Raw genomic sequence first — 15,715 nt, forward strand, 5'->3', positions numbered from 1 at the left:
CATAACTATTTTATTTTTGTCTTTGTCTTAATTAAATGCTTTTTGCCTTGAATTCTGTTCTTTGTGCATTTGTTTGAATGTGCTGTCTTCTACTTTTTAGCCTTTTTCTGCTTTTTTAATTGATGCTCAAAAAAGTAACAAATATTTGAAAGAGGTTTTTGTTAATCCTTTCAGAAGATCTTTTATAATGTGTTTTTGTTTTCTATTGCTGCATAACAAACCATCTCAAAACTTAGTGGTCTAAAAGTAGGGTCATTTTATTATCTCTCACAATTCCGTAGGTTGACTTGTCTTGGCTGGATGGTTCTTTTGCCCCATGGATGTTCTGCTGGTACTGGAGTCATCTGGTAGCTCACCTAAATTAGAATGTACATGATGGTGTGTTTATGTGGCTAGTGCCTTGACTGAGCTCAACTGGAATGTTGGAACAGTGGTGCATCTCTCTCTCCCTCTCTCCTATCTAGTCTCAGTCATCTCCCTCACCAAGTGGCCTCTTTATGTGGTCTCTCCATCAGGGTAACCATATTTCTTATATGGCTGGCATCTTAGGGCTCCAAAGAGTGCTAAAGTGGAAAGTGCCAAGTCTCTTTAAAGCTGAGGCATAGAACTGTCACAGCATCAATTCTTCCTCATTCCGTTGGTTGAAGGAAGTCATAGGCTCAGCCCAGATTTATTGTGAGAGGGTTTAACTATGAGGAGGTGAGGTTCACTGGAGCTGTCTTTAGATCCTACCTACCACAATATGAGAATTTAAACCTTTTACATTTATTATTTAAACTGATTTGATACTGTTCCTGTGGCTTAGTCTTGTTTGCTTTTATTTTCTTTAATGAATTTGCATCATGTTTTTAATTCTATGAATTTCTCTATCAACATTAAGACAAAAAACAGCACAGTAGCCCCCCCAACCCACAGTTTAGCTTTCTGTGGTTTCAGTTACTTGTGGTCAACCATGGTCCAAAAATATGAAATGGAATATTTCAGAAATAAACAGTTTTTAATTTTAAATCGTGTACCATTCTGAGTATTGCGATGAAATCTCCTACCCTCCATCTCTTTGTCCAGCATATCCACACTATATATACTACCTGCCTGTTAATCAGTTAGTAGCCATCTAGGTTATCAGACTGGCTGTCGCACGGTATTGCTGTGTTTGTTTTCATGCAACCCTTGTTTTACTTAGTAATGGCCCTAATGTGCAAGAGTATGATGCTGGCAGTTTACATTTGCCAAAGAGAAGCCATAAAGTGCTTCCTTTAAGTGAAAAGGTGGAAGTTCTTGACATAATAAGGAAAGACAAAAAAATATATATATACTGAGGTTGCTAAGACCTATGGTAAGAAGGAATCTGTACTGTGTGACAGCACTGCACGGCATGTGATAAAGCCAGGTATGGGCAGTGTATCAGCTGACATCATCACAAGAAGAGGAAGGGAGAGTTCAGTACAGTAGGATATTTTGAGAGTGAGAGAGCACACACATTCACATGATGTTATTATAGTATAATTGTTCTCTTTATTATTAGTTGTTAATCTCTTACCGTGCCTAATTTATAAATTTAACTTCATCATATGTATGTATAGGGAAAAACATAGTAGGAATATACAAAGGGTTCAGTCCTCTCCAAGGTTTCAGGTATCCGTGGGGGTCTTGGAATGCATCCCCCACTGATAAGAGAGGACTTCTGTACCTTTACCTCAATTATGATACATGAAGCCTTTAGCATGATTTTACTTCCCCCTTTTACATTTTATATTTTGATAACTATTATATTGTATTTATATTTTGATCATATTATAAATTTAAATATTGTACATCTTCTTTTTGTAAAGTACTAGATTTTTTTATTCATTTTGTAACTAAAAAATAAATATTTAGATTTAATTAATTTAATTGGTGTCAGTGCATACTGTCAGTCCTAATATACCATTATGTATGTCTACGGAATTTAGATTTATTTTTTGATAAGTTGTGAAGTATCCTCAACTAATGTTTTCAGGAGGGCTACGTAGATTATATGATATCTCTTTGTTTTACTTTGTCCCCCAAATTACAATTTAGGGATATATTGAGACTATTTTCCAGAACAGCAGTGATTTGCTTCCTGCAGATGGTAAAGCTTTTGGAGATCACATATTGTATGAGAAGATGATTATTCTGAAATCCATGGTCTGTAATATGCGTCTTGTGGATCAGTGGAAAGACCCTGGCGTCTGGGGTCAGACAGATGGATGTAATAGCTCTGCATGGAATAGCTACATGACCATGAGCAAGTTTCAGAACCTTTCTTGAGGCTTTTTTCTAGCTCAAAAAAGGTGGAAGTAATATCTATCTTTCATGGTTATTATAAGAAATAGGAGTAGTGCATATAAAACAACCTGCATGGTGCCTGGCCCATAGTAGTCACTGAGGTAGGACAAGCCAGGCCAGCCACATGTCACCCAGGTTGAAGTTGCACCACCTGACTGCTTCCACCTTTCCTTTGTTGGATCCTGCTTGTGGCTTGAATGTTCATCCCTCTAGTGATGCTTCCTGTAATCTTCCTTCATCTGTCAGGCTTCAAGGGGAGGCTGAAGGAGGAGCCTCCAGCCTTATGGCAGCTTGAGCAGCTGCTGGCATCTGTTTAACAGACTGCATTTTGTCTCCAGAAAGGGATTCAGTACTTTGATAAGGTTTATAAACCATTGGCCTTCGGAGGCTGAAGTCACTCCTTTGTGTGTCAGAGCAGAGCTGGGACTGTTTTGTTGGGAGACCTTGGCCTACACTTTGCCACCTTCCTGTGGCTGATGAGCTCCTTGATTTTAAAAAGGGAATACAACCCTTTCCTCATGGTTAACTGTAAAGCAAATTTCCTAAATATTTTAAGAAACCCTTCTTTTGATCAATTCTTACTACCTCAGTCTTAGCTCTTGGCTTTGCTGTTTGTCATGGAAGTCTCCTGGCATCTCCTCCCCTACTCTGCCCACCCCGCTGTCCCAGAGAGATCTTTCTGTAGCCCACAGAGTCGAGTCTAACAGCTCAGGTGGTCTTATCAGTACCACCCTGTGGTACCCCTCCCACCACTGAAGCTTCCGCAGCTCTTTGTTCTGCCCACTCTGCCTTCATTTGTCATTTCCACTGATCTGAAGCGTTTCTCCCAGTCCTTCACTTTTCTTTGCTCAGGGTAAACTTCCTCTGTGAAACCTTTGCTGATCCCTTTCAGCACGGTGGGCCACCCTTGGGTATTACTTCCTCTCTCGGTGCACATGTCTGGTTGCACTAACTAGGCTGCTGCTAGCTAATAGGCACCTTCGTGCAAATTAGGAGAAGGCACCCACCCCTTCTTCAAGATATTCAATGGTACTTCCAGCTGTTGGCAAACTGTCTTGTTAATGTGAATGTTGTCCTGCTAGGGTTGTGCAGTGCACGACTGCACAGTTGTACTTGGTGGCTCTATCTGTGTTGTAATTATTTAATTGTCTGCATTCCCCTCAGGACCAAGGGAAATATCTTCATATCTTGATATTATTTTTATATTCTCACTCTCAGAGTAGGCCCTTAGTAACCATTTGCTAAACAGAAGAAGGAACGAAGGCCCAAGTATGTACCACACTTCTGTCTGGAAAAACAGCAGGAAAGGCATGCCTGCCAAGGCCTCTTACACTGAACATTAAAAATATATTTAATTTAGAGACACTTCTTTTTTTTTTTTTTTTAACATTTTAATATTTCTGTAACCAGATATCTTAAAGTTAGAATACCATGGTCGTTGAAAGCGCAGACCCTGCAGCCAGACTGCCTGAGTTTGAATCCCAGTCCTACAACTTACACTCTTATTTCTGCGACTTTGGGCAAGTTACTTAACCTCTCCGTGCCTCAGTTTACTCACCTGTAAAGTGGGAATGATAATAGTTCTTACTCCATGGGGTTGTCGTGAGAACTAAATGAATTATTTTATGTAAAATGCGTACCAGGTACATAATAGTACAAGATGTAAGTGTTAGCTATTATTACCAATATTGGAAGTCAATGTATAGGTTTACTGTATTATTGTTTCTTTTTAACCCTGAAAGGCTGTTTTTAATCCATGGTGTACAGCATATATTGCTAGCATCTTGTCTGCAGGGCTGGCCTCTTGCTGGTTGGTCCCATGTTTGGTCTGTTGTCAAAGCACCTGACGCTCCACGTGCCCCTGCTCCACCCACACCAGTTTTCTGGTTGCTGCACAAAAGTTACATAGTATACAGACAGGATACCAGCAGTCTTTGCTTTTTTCTTCCTAATTTGGCAGAAGAGAAGGGAAAAACCAGAGCCATTTTCAGAGAAGGCTTGTTTTAGAGTTTAAATTTAAGTTCTTATTTATGTTCTGAAGCTTGGATTGGTGGTAAATCTTGGCTATATGAAATTAGAAACCAGAGAATTAGGTTGAAAAAAAAGATTTTAATGTAAAACCTTTTCTAATTTCAGGACAACTTTCCTTTGATGATTTTCAAGAGACTTGTGCTGCGAAGTGGCAAAAGGTAACGATCTGTTCCGGGGCCAAGTTCCCCATTAGACCCCACCAGGGTGTTCTCAGGTTAGATAGGAGATGAAAGTTGCTCCCTGAATAGTTGTGGGTTTCTCTTGGTCCTCAGTGTTCACTTGTGGCTGTAACTGCACATGAGGGACAGGATGGGTATTTTTCCCTCCTGTCTGACCCTGGCTTTAGAAGCTGCAGCCCTGTGGGAAGCTCTGCATAACTCCATCTGGCTGCCCCACCCTGTTGAACTCTCTTCCAATTAAGCAAGATCTGACTGAGACATTCTTTAGAGATGCTGTGATTGTTTTCATGATGAGAACTAAATGGTTTTTCCCATGTCACATTACTGTAATTGACTTCACGCTCAACTTTGACAAATATTCTTAGGTACTAAAATGGCACCAGCCGAAACTCTCACAGCAGTCCTTGTGCATTTGTGTGGGGTTTCAATAGCCTTCTCTTAGTTGAACAAAATAGTATATAAGTAATACAGAGATGATCTAAAATTTCACTCTCCCTAATTTGTAAAATTGATCAAAGCTTTTTATATACAAAAACCCGATTAGATATTATTTCAGCACAGAACTGGTCAACTTTAACCCCATCCAAGGGTGTGTTTAATTATCAGTTCTTAGAAAGAATATCCACCTGAGGAACTTTTTCCAGCAGGATTCATTTACCTTCAGGGTTTCAGAAATGATAGGTAGATAGTTGTTATTACTCTACATGTTCTAGAAGGCAGAGAAGCAGATGGTGAGGACGTGTTTATCTCGCGTCACGGATCCAGCCTGTGGAGGAGCTAGCATGACACCCAGCTCCTTGCTGCAGTGCCTCTGACCCCTTTAGGTCATGTCAAAGGCTTTGTTTTCCAAAGAAGCACAATTAAAATCTTAAGTTTAAATTTTCAGATGGGGTCATCTTTTCCTTTATTTAAAACTGGAATTTCTATCTCCGTCCAAAATCTCATTTCTTTATGGAGAAAGGTCAGCAAAGACAGAGAAAGAGGAATTTACCTAAATCTCACCTAGGTTGAGGAAGCCCTGAGGGTCAAAGCAAACTGAAAGCCCACAGAAAGAATTTGGCTAACAAATGTATTTTGTTAGGTCTCTTTTTATTTAAGTTGGTTGCCAATATTTAAAATTCAGGCAATTTCACATGAAAGACCTGATTTCTGGCATCTCTTGAAAAATTGGAAGATTATTGAAACGTGGAAGCTGCCCCCTTGGCAGTGTCTGCTGTCTTGTATGTGACCTATCTAGCCTTGTGGGCATTTGAATCGTGCCCCGTGTCCTGTCCTACCCCTGCAGCCAGTGTCCTACTGTTTTGTGGCTGGCTATCTTACAGCTTTCCAGAGAGGCCCAGACTGGTGTGAGCAATGGTTACATGGCCACTGGGAAGGAAGAGAATTGGCTTCATGGGCCTCGTGCTGCTCCCAGCCCCACCCAGGCCTGCAGGGGCAGGAGCTCTGCCAGGGTGGAGATGGTGTGCCATGTTTGCTGAGCTGGCCCCTCTCCATCTGCTCATTCAACCTGAAGGTCATAACCATGCGCTGGGCGTTCTTCAAAATATGAAAGCAGCTAGTGACAGCTTTAGCCCATTCACTTACAAAACCAGCTGTTGGCACAAAAGGATAAGCTTCCTGTTTACCATCAGCCGAGACAGAGTAGCTGTGCTTCCTGCCCGTGTGGAGCTTGGCACACAGGCCGGGGCCTGTCAGTCAGGGTGGTGGGGCTGAATGCTTGCTCTGTGCTTGGCTGGCTGGGGGTAGGGGGCCCCCATGGCCTGGGTCCTGGACATGGGCCACTTTGGGAGGGCACCGGCTTTGGCTCCAGAACCAGTTCGGAAAGGAAGCAAACAAGGGAGGTAGGCTGTCTCATTGCTGGCTTCCTCCTTAGCAATTCTCCCCTGCGGGGCCCAATCCAGACAAAGGCCCTTGGCACAAAACTGAGTCTTAGAATAAATTTGTATCTTTTGTTTTTAACTCTCCAGGGAGCAGGATGTCGGTGCCTCTGAGGAAACTGGTCCTTCTCACCAGTGCTGACTACCGGGGGCACCCTCACGTACTACCTCACACACAGTAAGTGTGCCAGGCTTCCTCCTGCTGCCCTTGCTCCTGCTGCTCCCTCAGAGGAACTGCTGGAGATTCTTTCAGCTGATTAGAGAACGGACCAGAGGCTATTTTAGAAGCCAGTCCACCATTTCATTGGCTAAAGCTTCCTCTTTATCCCGTAATCCCAGTTTTTCCAGGAGGCACAATTACAAATAAAAGGACCAGGATTCATTTGCAGAAGACTTGCAAAGGAAGATGGGATTTGATGTCAGTGCACACACACAGGGTCCGGGAAGATTCCTGAGATTATAGAGAGAGAGGACAGAGGCTCACAGGGCACAGACTGTTTCTTGAGGGCATGTAGCCACATTACCCTGGCCTTCTCTGCAGTCGATTTAATGGAGGGGGGCCTTGAGCAAGGGGCTTGGCAAAATCCTGACCCCATGCAGCGTTTTGATGGGACTTTTAGCCCCACTGCACCCAAATTTGAATTTGTGAAGACAGGCCACAATTATTGTCTGCAGCCAAGACATTTAAGGTCATTTCAATGCTAAATGATGGGAAAGCAGCTGCAGTTTTTTTCTAGGCTGACTTTTTGGAGGCTGCTTGATCCTCGCCCAGCTGGCTCCACCCTGACTTGTAGCATTTTCAGTTCCTCCCAGGATGTAAGGCGTGTCCCCAGCAGACAAGCAGTCAGAGCGCAGCGTCCTCTCCTCTCTCCTTCATCTTCCTGCAGACTCGGCCCAGAGCCCCTGAGTCTGGAGATGGCCCGAGATGGACATTCCCGGGGGTGACTCGGACAGAGTAACTCAGCCTCCTCTCTGGAGTAACCTGGCCCTCTGCTCGGACAGCCCGTCCCCGCTGAGGGCTGGAGGCGGCCAGCAAGCCCCGCTGGGCGGCTGAGACCTGCGCCTGCAGCCGGGGCCCTGGTGGGGGAGTCCTTCACCTCCGGAGTCTCCTAACCTTATCTGTGTGATGAGGGGTAGCCCTAGTGCCTGTAACCACCTTCCCCTTCATTACTGTGGTTGGACCTGCAGGAGGGAAGCTCTTTCCTTTGCCCGACAGAACACCCTACTCGGAAGCCTCCTTTTGTTCTCTCCCTTGGGCAGCTTGTGTAGGGAGGTCCTTCCCCAAGTCCCCAGTCACCTTTGGGCTAAGAAGGATTCCTGAGACAGAGAGCAGTTCTAGCTTGAAATGTTGGCTTACATCCGTAAACTTGACATGAGCATTTTCACGTCCTGTTTCTTGGTCTGAGTGTTTTGTTGTTATTGTCGTGGTCTGTTTTATGCTTCATCTTAGTGGAAGGAGCAGTGTCCAGAAGTCAGCTGGCTTAGACACTGCTCCAGCTTTGCCTTGGACCAGCAGTGTCACTCTGAGCGGGTCATGGAATCATAGGACTTTAGAACTGAGGGGAAACAGGAGAAGAGCTGATCATTCCATAGATGAAATGAGGCAATGAATGAGCTGAGGAAATAAGATAAAGAAATTGAGGCAGAGAAAGGTCAAGGGCCTTACCCAAGGTCATCTGCTCATCCCCACAGCGACTGTCTTTCTGTGCTTTAGTTTTCAAGTACGTAAAATGGACAGTTTAGAGTGGATGGTCTCTAATTATTCTTCCATCCACAAATTTCACATTTCTGTTTCTGTTTCCACCCTGTACATCACTGTATTATTTAACTTTCTACAGAGATTCTACCTGACCAAGTTCAATAAAGAAAGAAAAAAACAATAACATCTGTCTTTCCTACTTAGAAACTTTTTCCAGGGCTTTGTATTACCAGATGGCATTGGAGCAACTGCAAAGCCACCCCAAGGCACTGGAAGCTCCGGGCAGTCCTCTCAACGTGCACTATCTCCAGCTCACCGACAAGCACAGCTTCGTGGACATTGCCGATGCCCAGGTGACATGCTCTCCCTGCACACTGCAGGAGAGGACAGATGCGGTCATCTGGAAAGAGTGTTGGAGGAAGCTGGAGTTAAGGATTTGGGATGGGAAAATCCACTGAGTAAAACTGCTACTAGGTTTAGCACCTTTTAAAAAACTGTGTTTTTTTGTTATAGATTTTTATGTTATATTTATATAGTATAAATTTACATTATTATGGATTAATTTACTCTCATATATTTTTCTCCTGTCTTGGGGAATTGCTGTGGCAGGGAATGCAGGGAGTATGTTAAATCTCCATCTTGAACTGAAAGCAGTAGAGAAAGGGCCAGAGGTGGTTTGCTGCCATGTCAGCCTTGAACTTGAAATACATCTGTACCCAGTTAGCACTCATACAAATATAACCATCTCTTTAAACTTTGATTTTGAAGGTTACTTATTTACATTGCTTCCGCAGAATGCCAATCCATTTTTTGAGCTATTTTATCTTTTCGTACAGTTCAGCTTGATCGGACTCAGTGGAATATAAAATGCATTTGTTCTTCTGTTTAACAGACATGTTTTGAGACGTGCTCTGGTTTGAGGAATGTTTCTAAGCTTTGTGGGGAATATGCAGAAGGCTTTCGGGAGTTTACAGTTTAAAATTCCAGAATAAGACAGGGCAGCAAACGCCATTATTGTCATCATCGCATAGGCCCAGGAGGGAGTGGCTAGAGGCCTGGTATATTGTTGTGACAACTTTGAAAGGTGGACAGGGCATGCCAGGCTGAGGAGCAGGTGCACATGAAGGTTCACCACTCAGCGCTTGCGATCAGTGGGACCTTGCCGTGGAGGCACAGGCTCATGAGGATGGGCGTGGGTGGGTAGGATGGGCTGGGGCAACCAGAGAGCCACTACATCATCATGGAAGTGTGTGCACTTGATTCTGTGGAGGGTAGGTGAGATGATCTGACCTACTTATTTTTTGTTGTCATTTTTATTATGTTTTTAATGGAAATAACATTTATAGTATTTTTCTAAGTACAAAAGTAATTCATGTCCAAGTATTCTGATTAAAATATTTGATCTGGTTTTAAAAGGTAAATTTGTGTAGATTAGTGATGCCCAGGCACTGGATGCAGGGAACCACCTTTAAGAGAATTACATGACTGCACTGGTGTGCATCGGTGAGAGCATGAACCAGAGCTGTGGCCTGGAGAAACAAGAGGTGGATGCGAAGGCCATTGTGGCTGCCAGGTGACAGGACTTGGCAACAGGTGTGTCTCAGGAGAGATGTGGGTCAAAGGTGATGCTCCAACATCCAGCAGGGGTGAGTGGAAAGAGGGCAGTGCCACTAAGTGAGAGGGAACCCAGGAGGAGAAAAGGGAAGGGGGTGGACATGTGTGGAGGGCCCACTCTGTGCCGGACTGAATTTTCCCATGGGGTGGTGTGTTCCCCGTCTCTGGTCTCTTGGGTGGAGCCTGGAAAACCTGAGTGGAAAGGCCAGGGATTAGGTCTGGTTGTTCACTGTTGTCCCCATTGCAGGGCACAGGGCCCAGGTTCAGTGCTCGGGAAATGTTTGCTAAAGGCACCCCTGCTGCAGACAGGTGGATGCAGCATCAGTTCCATGATCTGGGGACTCTGCTGATGAGGGAGGAGTGGGGTGCAGCCAGGTGATTTTGGTGGGGAGCCTCGTCTGGCCAGGTCAGACTTCCACCTTGGCGCAGTCTTCTATCACGCCCCAGCTGGTGCTGAGAGGGCGGCTTCCTGGGCTTCCTGCAGCCCAGGGCCCTTGGCAATGCCATGACTGTGTTGGCCGTTGGCTGTGGGCTGAGGTCCTGGTCTCCAGTGCTGTCAAATGCTGTGACTCCGCACTGACGGGACTTTAAAGCCCACTGCCCCAGATCCGCCCCGAGCCCCACCTCTGTCTTCCGATTGGTGGAGTATTTTTGATGTTCTGTCACGGTTCTTCCATTACTTCCTTTATGGTCAGCTGTTTAAGTGGTGCCCATGAACATGCAACACATGCCATCTTATCCCAGAGTCCTTCAATTGTAGTTCCTTTATTTTGTCCAGAAGTGAGAAGTTTCAGTTGTTCATGAGGTAGTTGTCATATTGAAGGACTTTTTTCCCCAAGTGTATGGGTGAAATAGTCATCAACTACGGACACTTTGGTTTACCAGATCTCCTGCTTTAAGCTTTGGCAAGGTCAGGCCAGCAAAGGAACCAGCCTGTAAAGTGACATATCTCCCCACCAAGGCATGGCTGCCCAAGCTCGGACACAGATCCCTCAGTGTTTGTTGTTCTTTAGAATCGTGCTTACTTCTGCCCTTTTCTTTCCCTTTCCTTTTTTTAAGCATCCAGAGATGCTCAGTGTATACTCTGTTGGTTAATTTTATAATCCTCAGAGAAAACTGTAGGTTTGAAGCTATAGCTTCAAAAAGTGGTATCTTGAAGACTCGTTCCTGCATCTTCCTTAAAAAGTGTGCTTAAATAAATGCACGAAAGAAAGAGTTTTGGAAAACACAAACGTGTGTGTACACCAAAGTAGTTCTTTCTCTTGGTAGCAATTTGGAGTGGGCGGGATACTCCATCTCTGAGTCCCGAAGGCACCTTTGGTCATTACCTCGGGCACAGCCAGGCACTCTGGTTTCCTAACGATGGGCTTCCTTGTTACCACATGGCATTCCATTCTCAAGGCTCATATTCTTTAGTTTTCACCGAGAAACCAAAAACATTGCATTCACTATTTTTTCTAAATTGGAGATAAACAAACACATAAGGGCTGGCGTTGAGGCTCCCAGGCCAACTCCCCAGGCATGGGCTGGCAGCCCCTGGCAGCTCTCTGTGCAGTGAGCCCAGCCAAATGACAACTTCCCAAACAAGCCTTCATGTGCTTCCCTTACAGTGTGCTCTTGATGGTCTAGGTCATACTGTGTGCCCCTTTCCTGGCACTAGCTCCCTCTTTTCAACAGTGGTCTCTTTTTTTGCCTTTTTTTTTCTATTGTGAAACATTTCAAGCATACAGAAAAGATAAAAGAGTGTATACTGCGAGCACACATGTAGCTGCTACCTGATTCTACAGTGAGCATTTTGGTGTTTCTTTACCCCATGCCTGTTCATCTAGCCCCGTCTCTGTCCATGAGTCCGTCCTGTTATTTTGAGGTATTACAAAGTAATTTTCAAATGTGTATGTACACTTCACCTCTAAACATGTAAACATGTATATCATTAACTAGAGTTTAATATTTGTTTGTGGTTCCTTTCTGGTTTTTAATGGTTTTTTTTTTTTTTTTTTTTTTTTTTTTTTTTTAAGGTAAAATTTACATTCTATGAAAGGCACAAATCCAAGCGGCCCATCTGGTGAGTTTTAACAAATGCACACACCTGTGTAACTCAAGCCCTGTGTAGACGTAAACTTTTCCCACCACCTGTTGGTCCCCTCTCACATCCTCCAGACCCACCAGAGGCAGTCGTTGTTCTGATTTTAGCCTGCTCTAGAATTTAACATAAAGGAATCATACATTATGTACATTCTTGTAAGACTCTTTTCATTCATCATATTTTTGATATTCATCCATGTTGTTACATGTATCAGTAGTTTGTTCCTTTTTAACAGTTTTTGAACGATCGATCGTTCTACATACCCAGAGAATTGAGTCTGGTGTGTAAGGTCTCCTTGCCAAATGGAAGGACTGCCATTGACCTCACCAGATCATTCAAAGAGGGGCAGGACATTTGGGAAATCAGGTGGATTCTCCAGCTGGGCTGTTAGAAAACAACCTGATTCTGTGGATAATCACTGGATTCTATAAGCTTGGCTCTAGAAAGCATTGTTTTGTCATCCTTTGACATGACAACAACATATCCAATCACATCTCTCCTTTCTGCCATTTTATACCCACAGTTGAGGATACCTGTCTCTGGATCTAGGTCGGAGGGCCATCTCTATGTCAGCTCATCCAGAGATGCCCCCTTTCAGAGCAATCGTGGGAAAGTGATGGGAGTGGGGAACAGGAGGGGACCCTCCTGAGGGAAACCATCTTGATTCCCATTTTCATTTCTAGTTAAGTGATTGCAGTAATAAGAATAATTAGTTTTCAAAGCTTGAAGCTGAAAGCTTCATGGCTTGGGCAGCAAGCCAGTGCTTTGGCTCTTAGCTCAGTCCAGACGATTTATCCAATACAATTTACTTAATTGTCTTCTTATTTTGTTTAATTTGAAAATCTCTACAGTTATAGTGGTCTAGGTCTATAATTTGATGCTATGTTACAGTTTCTAACCCTACAGCCTCAGTCGTTACAGATGAACAGAGGCATGGATTCCTGTTTCAGCATATTCATGCCGTTCTTTGCATAAGCGATCCACCCCCTTAATTAGCTTTTCTTGTTGGTTGCCAATAGCTACATCCACTCACTTCCCCCACGGGAAGCCTCTCGGAGATGTTTGCTGTTTCGGCCGAGTGTGTCAAAAGGAGCAGGCAGCCCCGAGGCAGCCCCCATCTCGCTCCCCACCCAGCTGGGGTTAGTGGAGGAGGTGCAGGTCGGTGTCAATTAGGAAATGGGGACAAGCTGCCCCTCCTCCTGCCTGACACCCCTTCCGTTCGCTTGTCTGCAGTCCATGCTGCCGACATGAGACCCCCTAACAGAATGTTAACGTTGTGTTAACGTGGCACTAACACAATAACGTTTACAAAATTTAAGGCATTATTCCAAACTGCTCTTTTTTTCTTTTTGATTGTGTCTTTTGCCTCGATGTTTCGTTGATTATACTTTTCTGGTTTCTCTCAGGTGGCACCTTCAGGAGGTTTTCTTAGAGCTCAAGGGTGGTCAGCAGATGCGCCTGTTCAAGCTAAGAGAGCAGAATGGCGATGAAGTGGAAAAGGAGGAAAGATGATGGGACTTTCTTCAAGTCTGGCTTTCCCTCATCTCCACCACGTACCTGCCAGGGGTGACAGCTCATCTGAGTGGAAGGCACTCCTGTGAGCAAAATTTCAGCCACCAGTGGGGATGATTGTATGTGCTGGCATATGCATTTCGGTATAATTCTAACCTGACCACAGCGAACACTATTGTGGTTTTCTAATTGAATCAGAGAGAAAATTGTATTATGAGTTTATGTGGTAATTTATTTAAAAGTGCTCTGTATATAAATGCAGAAAGCACAGGATTAAAGGAATCAGCATTAATAATAAAATATTTGTTGGTTTTTGCTGGTTCTCATCTCTTTCTTTTCTTTTCCTCTCCCCATCGTCTCCCCATAATTTTTAATTCCACCAGTGAACAGACTGAGGCTTACTAGCATTGAAGAGGTTTCCAAGTTGCTGACATTGGAACACTGAGGATGACCAGGTTCATGTTGTTAAGTAGTAGCTTGTTAGCATTCTCGATCATTTCAGAAGATCTTGTTTGCTTTGTCGTTTTTATTTTATTTCTCTTTCAGTCACTAACTGTGTCCAACTGAAGATTTGCAAAATTCCCTTTATTCCAGACATTTTAAAGCTTAAAAATTTATGCATACTTAAGCACATATAAAACTAATGTAGGAAAATTAGTTAAAGCTAACACATCCTATCCTTCTACTTTCCAAACAACTTACATACATATTAGAGAATCGTATACTCAGGTTTCATAGGTCTTGTAAGGAAACAGTATGATAGAGTAAAAAGACTTCCCTCTGAGCACCAGAGCCTGAAAAACCAGAAATCTGGTTTTTTAAGTTTAACCTTCTTAATATTATTAGGCTTATTGCAATCGTTACCATCTACAATGAAGGACATTCACGAGCTCTCTTTCTACATTCTTAATATTCACTGGAGAGAAGCCTCTCAGAAAAAAAAAACAAACTTAAACGTGTTGGTAGAGTATGAGGCCTTTTATCGCTATTCTAGAGTTTGTTCCTTTAAAATATATATAGATATACATGATTGCACCTAAGCAGGTTAAAATATGTATGTTCTTTGAGTAGATTATATAGTGAAAAGTAAGTCTCTTTCCCTGAGAGAACTTTTTCCAGTGTTTATTGATAAATATTACAATCTCTACAATATTTTTAAATAAATGGTAGAACACAGTTTGATGCTGCTTTATTCTTTAACAATTAACATAATATTCTATTGTGTATGTGTCAATTTATGTATTGCTTCATATCTGACTGTCCTCTGACAACTTTTATTTCCTTTCAGTGTTTGAATTTGTTTTTGGTTTCTTTGCTATGGCCAAAACATAGAAAACCTGGGCCTAGGTAGGCCATCTGTTCTGAAGTAAAAACAAGTGTCAGTTTTTGTTTTGTAGAGTTTGAAGTAATGAAAAGTCTTTTCTAATCTAGCTGATAGAAAATAGTATGACATAGTGAAAAGTTCCTCGATTTCTCTTTGAAAGCTACCATCTCAGGTATTTTTTCTATTCAAGTTCACTTCCCTGTATGTACTTAATGCCTTCACAGATGATTCTGAACAGGTTGGAGCCTGGGTCTTGCAGTAGACATTATTTCTCCTGTTCTCTAAGGATAGCAACGACGTGTATTTGCAGCCCACCACTTCCTGTATGTACAGTAATCACTCAGATTCAGCCATTGACTCCCATTAACTACCTTGCTGACATTTTGGATAATGCATATTAACATCAGAAGAAAAGGTGACTTTTTGCCACGAGCAAAGTTTGAGCAGGTGCCTGCAGCACATCTCGTAAAAGAGACCAGATATCCCAGAGATTGGAGAAAGGGCTTTACTAGAATTGTAAGAATTGCAGATTTGTAAAGACTGCAGGAGAGATGTCACAGCCAACAGATGGTAGCATGACTCCCACGTGCTTTACTATAGACGATGTTGCAGGGCCTCCGCCTGCAAGTTGCTTACCAGCTAATATGCTGGGTGGCTGGTCAGGAACTAGGGAATTACCTAGTATTATGATACTGTGCCAAAAGAGGTGCAAGCAGCGGTACTAAAGTGATGCAGAAGAGAGAAATACTTGGGCCAAGCCCGTGGCGCACTCGGGAGAGTGCGGCCCTGGGAGCGCGGCAACGCCCCCGCCGCGGGTTCGGATCCTATATAGAAGTGGCCGGTGCACTCCCTGGCTGAGTGCCGGTCACAAAAAAAGACAAAAAAAAAAAAAAAAAAGAGAGAAATACCAACAGGAGGAAACCAAGAGAGTACATGGGGGGAGTGGTTTGATGGTGGAAGTGAAATGTATTAATGTCATCTGATGTGGATCTCAACGTATGCAGAGGATATTTTTAAGATGGTTACATTATAAATGGGGTGCAGAAAGGCCGGGGAGGGGCGCTACATTTACTCACACTGTAA

The 15,715-nt window shown here is 43.4% G+C and overlaps 1 protein-coding gene across 1 annotated transcript; it reads left to right on the forward strand.

The window, feature by feature from the left end:
• The first annotated feature begins 7,322 nt into the window (after window positions 1–7,322).
• LOC134390942 (cytochrome c oxidase assembly factor 1 homolog) lies at window positions 7,323–13,308 on the forward strand. The gene is made up of 4 exons (XM_063114713.1): window positions 7,323–7,446; window positions 8,301–8,449; window positions 12,320–12,394; window positions 13,201–13,308. Exons 1-4 carry the CDS (start codon window positions 7,323–7,325, stop codon window positions 13,306–13,308), a joined length of 456 nt encoding a protein of 151 aa, XP_062970783.1.
• The last annotated feature ends 2,407 nt before the right edge of the window (window positions 13,309–15,715 follow it).

The sequence above is a fragment of the Cynocephalus volans genome, chromosome 11 (assembly GCF_027409185.1).
Source record: "Cynocephalus volans isolate mCynVol1 chromosome 11, mCynVol1.pri, whole genome shotgun sequence".
NCBI lineage: Eukaryota > Metazoa > Chordata > Mammalia > Dermoptera > Cynocephalidae > Cynocephalus > Cynocephalus volans.

Coding starts and splice junctions, on each gene's coding strand:
- LOC134390942 (XM_063114713.1), top strand. CDS start 7,323: ATGGACATTCCCGGGGGTGACTCGGACAGAGTAACTCAGCCTCCTCTC. Junction 8,450..12,319: donor TGGACATTGCCGATGCCCAG/GTGACATGCTCT, acceptor TTATACCCACAG/TTGAGGATACCTGTCTCTGG. Junction 12,395..13,200: donor CCAGAGATGCCCCCTTTCAG/AGCAATCGTGGG, acceptor CTGGTTTCTCTC/AGGTGGCACCTTCAGGAGGT.